Source organism: Monoraphidium neglectum (genome assembly GCF_000611645.1).
Source record: "Monoraphidium neglectum strain SAG 48.87 unplaced genomic scaffold scaffold04014, whole genome shotgun sequence".
NCBI classification, from domain to species: Eukaryota; Viridiplantae; Chlorophyta; class Chlorophyceae; order Sphaeropleales; family Selenastraceae; genus Monoraphidium; species Monoraphidium neglectum.
Genome location: NW_014009615.1, coordinates 1 through 5,223, shown reverse-complemented (window position 1 = coordinate 5,223; position 5,223 = coordinate 1). Strand labels below are relative to the sequence as shown.

Below are 5,223 nucleotides of genomic sequence, written 5' to 3'. Positions count from 1 at the left end.
CGGCCACCCCCCCTGCAGCCCCCGCCGCCGCCATCATTGCCTTTAGCTCCTCAGGGCTCATCTTCTCAATCATGTCTGCGGCCATCCCCATCATCTTGGGGTCAAGCTTTGAAGGGTCAATAGGCAAAGGATCCACACCCATCGCAGGCGACCTGGTACCGCTGCCGCTGCCGCCGGACGCTGCCGCCGCCGCAGGGAACGCCGCCGCTGCCGCCGCGCCGCCGGCGCCGCCCGCGGCGGCCGCGGCCACGCTCGCCGCGTTCTTGAGCTCGGCCGGCGACATGCGGCGCATCTGCTCCGCCGCGGCGCGCGCCATCTCCGGGGTCATGCCGGGCGCCGCGGCGGCCGCCATGGAGGCAACCTGGTCGGCCGGCATGTTTGCCATCATCTCCGCCGCCATCTTGAGCATCTCTGGGTTGTCGGCCATCATCTGGGGCAGGTGGGGACGGCGGTTGTGGCGGTTAGCGGGTGTAGTTGGTGGCTGGTGGACGTGCGTAGCTGTGCTTGCTGGTGGCGGTAGTGGCAGTTGTTGGTTGCGGGGGTTGGGTGGCAGTTGAGTTGATTGTGTGGGCTGGTGGTGGTTGATGGTTGTTGAGTGTGGTGGCAGAGGTGGCGACGTCAGCAGCGGCAGCGGTGGTCAACCGTCAGTGGTCACAATAGAAGTGGGTGACGGTGGCGAGAAGGTGGTCCGGGAAATGCCAATGTGGCGGGGGCCATAGCGTCCAAGGCGCCATCAATGGGCATGGAGCGCCGACCAAGCGCGCAGGTGCGGGTGCGGGCAGTTATACGGGGGCGGGGACTATGAGGGCACGCCAGGGCTCGAGGGGACCACCTCGGTGCAAATGGGGCGTTGAGGGCGTGAGTAAGTGTTCGCTGGGGGCCAGTAAATTGCATCCGGCAAGGCCCCACCCAATAGGACTGCTCCGTTATCGGGGCGATCTCGATCACACCCACTGCCGCTGCACCCGCCAGCTGCGAGCCGGCGAGCCAACATTTGCGCCCACCTTCGCGGCCATTTGCTGCATGTCTCCACTCAGCCCGTTCGCGGCCGCCGCCGCCGGCGCGGCCGCCGCCTCGCGCCGCTCGCGCTCCCGCTGCCGCTCCCGCTCCCGCTCCCGCTCCCGCTCCCGCTCCTGCTCCTGCTCCCGCTGCCGCTCCTGCTCGCGCTGCTCGCGCCGCCGCGCCTCGTCGCGCGCCGCGGCCGGCGTGAAGATCTCCTCCACCTCTTCCTCTTCCACCTTGCCGTCCTCGTCATCCGCCCCCGCCGGCCCCGCCGCCACCGCCGGAGCGCCCTTGCCCGCACCCGCGCCCTCGCCGCGCGGAGGCTGCGCGGCCAGCTTCTTCCTGGCTACCTCGAGCTTCTCCCTGATCGGCTGCTGCTGCGCGGGGTCGCTGCCCGCGAGGCGCAGCGCGCCCTCCAAATCGGACACGGCATCGGGCAGCCGGCCGAGCTCGAGGTACGCCTGGCCGCGGCGGTACAGCGCCTTGAGGTTGCACGGGTCGTCTGGGGGCGGCCGGGCGTTTTGGGGCGTTGCAGCGAGGTTGGTCAGCTCGCGGCTCTCATGGGGGCGCCGGGGTCCTCTCTACATGCAACTTCCGGCTGCCCGCACGGCTGGAACCGCCACCAAGTCGCAACGCGCGTGGCTGAGCTGTGCACAGCCGCCTGTGACGCTACCACGCTTGCGTCTCCCCCTCCCCGCGTGCGGCGCCCGTCCGCCTCACCCTGCAGGACCGCGCCGCACTCCTCCGCGCACGCCTCATAGCGGCCCAGCCGCAGCAGACAGACGCTCAGGTTCAGCACGCACGCCCGGCGCAGGTCCCGGGCCTCAGGATTTGACCCCGCCAGGTCCTTCAGGTTTGACTTGGCGCGCTCGTACTTGGCGGCTGCCTCCGCATGGTTGCCGGCCGCGATGAGCCGGTTCCCCTCGTCCTTCAGCGCCTTGCTGCCCTGCAGGGGGGGGGGGGGGCGGCGGGAGCCGGACGGACGGGCGCGGGCGGTTCGTGCGGGGGTCGAGGTGCGAAGCTGGTGGGGAGTAGGGATGCGGCTCGGTGCGAAGAATTGTACGGGCGCTCGAGGGACGCCGGCAGCGCGCACTTGCGGTGTCAGGGCGTACGCCTTTGGCGCAGCGCCCGCCACCCCGCGATGCTGCTGCTAATGCTGCTGCTGCTGCCTCTGCTGCTGCTGCTGCTGCTGGTGGTGGTGGTGGGCTGACCCTTTGCTGCACCTCGCGCCCAGGCAGGTTGCTCCTGCAAACCCAGCGGGAAACCCGCCTGAGTCAGATCGCATTGCGTTGCGTTGCGTTGCATTGCACTGCACTGCATTGAATTGCCTTGCGTCGCATTGCGCAGCATTGCATCGCATCGCATTGCAGCGCAGCACAGCCTGCTCATTGCTCACGTTGATGACGTACTGCTTCTGCGCCGCAAACTGCGCGCTCGCCGCCTCCGCCTGCCGCGCCATGGTGGCGGCGTCCATCCCCGCCATCTGCCGCCTGGCCGCCTCCCAGTCCGAGGAGCTCATGTTGTTCATCTGACTCATGGCCGCCTGCATCATGGCAGGGTCCATGTTGCGCATGGTGGCTGCAAGGGGTGGGCGCGCAGGCATCAGGGGTCGACACATAGGGTTTGTCAGTGTCGAAGGGCGGTTGCCGAAGCGGCGGGAAAGCAGTCGTGCGGCTGCGAGGGGGCGCACAGACAGCGGGCCGGGGGAGGGGAAGACAGCGGGTCTGAGAACAGCAGCACAGGGCCCAGGCGGGGGCTCACCCATCATGCTCTGCCTCTGCTCGGGGTTCATGCGGCGCTGCGCAACAGAGCCGGTGCAGGGCGGGGATGGTGGGGCAGGACACTCCAGTCAGGCTGGGAGCAACAGGTCAACGTCATGCTGCTGCAGGATTGACCATGGTCGACATGGTATCACAATGTCCTGTTATACCATGAAACAGACTGCAGGCTGCCAGCTCGCCATACAGCCGCCGCATGCAACACCGCGGAGGGCATCGGCGGCATCCACTGGTGATGCGGCTGAACGCCAATTGCGGAGTGGCGACTCCCAACTCGGCTGAACCGCGCTGTGCGCACCATGGCGTCCATCGTCGCCTGCATCGTCTGAGGATCCATGTTGAGCTCTTCTGATCGGCGAGTTGGGGCAGGGGCAAGGGGCCCAGCTGGCGCGGCTCAGCAGCGGTGCAGCAGCGCAGAACGTGCGCTGCGCGATGCTGTCCTGTGGTGCTCTTCGAGCTGCGGTGCTGCCAAGCAAGGGCCGCAGTCCTGGTGATCCCAGGCCCAGTGAGTACTGATGTAGCCAAGAGCCCCTGTTGCCGGGACAGCCGAGGACAACTTCTGGTTGGATCCACGATGCTCGACTTGCGACCTCTAAATCTGCCTTTCGCTAAAATCTGAAATTGGGACAGGTTAGAAACAAATGATGCATCGATCGCATGCGTTCGCAACTCGCTCAGCGGCATGTCACTACCCGCACACACCCAAAGTGAGATTCGCGGTGGTTCTGTCCGGTGCCGATCAATTGCTACAAGGGTGGATTTTACACTCTGTAGATCAGCCGGTGCTGACGCTCGACGGCACAACGCTTCACAAGGATCAGGCGCTGTGATCACTGCGTGTCGAGGCCTATCTGTGGGGGATACGCAATCGAGTTATTTCGATGGCAGTCCAGCTGACTGTGGATGGCCTTCAGGCCGCAGTCAGCGCCCTCCCGCCCCTGCAGCTGGCAGTGTTGAGCTCGCTGCTCGCGGTGGTGTTCGCGTTTGTGGGACGTATCGCCTATAGAAACCTGCCGAGCAAGCAGCCGCCGATCCTGGAGGGCGTGCCCTACATTGGCGGCCTCCTCAAGTTTGCCGGGGTGCGGCCGCGTTGTCGCACGCGCCCTCGCGCAGCGCCCTCTTGCTCTGGCCGCTGCTGCGGTCTACGGGTCAGCACAGCAGCGCGTAAAATTATACCAACGACAAAGCATGCTTCTGATCGGCAGGGCCCATGGAAGCTGATGGAGGAAGGATACCGGACGCTTGGCGATGCGTTCACCGTCCCGGTCGCCCACAAGCGCGTCACATTCCTTATCGGCCCCGATGTGGCGCCCCACTTCTTCAAGGCGACCGACGACGAGCTCAGCCAGACCGAGGTGTGTGGTGCCCGCGGCGCCGCAAAGGGCGGGCCAGAATGCCGCCAGGGGCGCTCACGGCCGGACCGCTGGCGCGGAACGTTGGCGGCAGCCAGCCTGCCGCCCGGCCCACGCGTTGCTGCCCTTCGCTCGCGTGGGCGCGCGCCCCCACTTGCGGCGGAGGCCTGCAGCTGCCGCCCCTGCGGCCCATGCAGCTCCTGGGCAAGGCGGCGCCGCGTCTTGGCTGATCTGCCTGCTGCGCGGCCGCTGCCATTGCTGGCTGCGTCCATCCGTCTCTTGACAGCTCGGGGCCCCAACACCATGCAATTTTCAAGCCTCGAACCTGCTGCCACTGAACTCGCCCTTGCCAGGTGTACAACTTCAACGTGCCGACGTTTGGCAGGGGTGTCGTGTACGATGTGGACCAGAAGGCGAGCGGGTGCTGGTGGTTGTGATGGCGCCGGGGCAGCAGCTGCCAGGGTGGCAGCTAGCGGAGACAGTGGCAGAGGGGGGGAAGGGGCGGGGCGAGGTCGCTGTGTCATCAGGAACGGCCCCTCAGAAGCGCTTCGTCTCCTGTGCACGACACAGCGATTGCCGCGCCAACGGTCGCCAGCACGCCGGCCCCGGTCATGCGAGCGGTGGTTGTGCGGCAGCCCAACGCGGCCGCGCCACCGCTTTGCAAACGGGGCGGCCCCGGCGGCCGGCGGCGCTCTCATCGCACCTGTTGTCCCCCTCGCGGCCCCTGCCCAGCCGCCGCTTGGGCCCCTGCCCGGCCATCCCCCCCCCCTCGCCCGCAGGTACGCACTGAGCAGTTCAGGTTTTTCACCGAGGCCCTCAAAAAGGACCGCCTCAAGAAGTACGTGCCCCAGTTTGCAGCCGAGGCCGAGGTGTGATACTGGAGGGGCCACATGCGCGCACCGGCAGAGCGGCTGGCCGTAAGCCGGGCGGCCGCTCCGGCCGCAGGGCCTGCGCCGCCGCCTGCGAGCCGCGAGCCGGCAAGCAGCCGCCCCGCCCGGCGCCCCTCATGTCGCCGCGACGGCCCCTGAGCCTCTCAGCCGCGGGGTTTTGCCGGCGCCCCCGCGTCGCTCAGCCATCCTCCTCCCTCCCGT

General features: G+C 67.7%; 2 protein-coding genes across 2 annotated transcripts; one reads left to right on the top strand and one right to left on the bottom strand.

Annotated features, from left to right (window-relative positions):
• Nucleotides 1–65: 65 nt before the first annotated feature.
• Nucleotides 66–3,117, bottom strand: MNEG_13736 (hypothetical protein; the record flags this gene model as incomplete). Its single annotated transcript, XM_014037793.1, has 7 exons — nucleotides 66–75; nucleotides 153–430; nucleotides 1,005–1,504; nucleotides 1,723–1,948; nucleotides 2,399–2,580; nucleotides 2,764–2,800; nucleotides 3,079–3,117. 7 exons carry the CDS (start codon nucleotides 3,115–3,117, stop codon nucleotides 66–68), a joined length of 1,272 nt encoding a protein of 423 aa, XP_013893247.1.
• An 883-nt stretch (nucleotides 3,118–4,000) lies between these two features.
• On the top strand, nucleotides 4,001–5,007 carry MNEG_13735 (cytochrome P450, family 51 (sterol14-demethylase); the record flags this gene model as incomplete). The annotated part of the gene is made up of 3 exons (XM_014037792.1): nucleotides 4,001–4,135; nucleotides 4,486–4,533; nucleotides 4,912–5,007. The coding sequence occupies 3 exons, from the start codon at nucleotides 4,001–4,003 to the stop codon at nucleotides 5,005–5,007; spliced, it is 279 nt and encodes a 92-aa protein (XP_013893246.1).
• Between the last annotated feature and the right edge of the window lie 216 nt (nucleotides 5,008–5,223).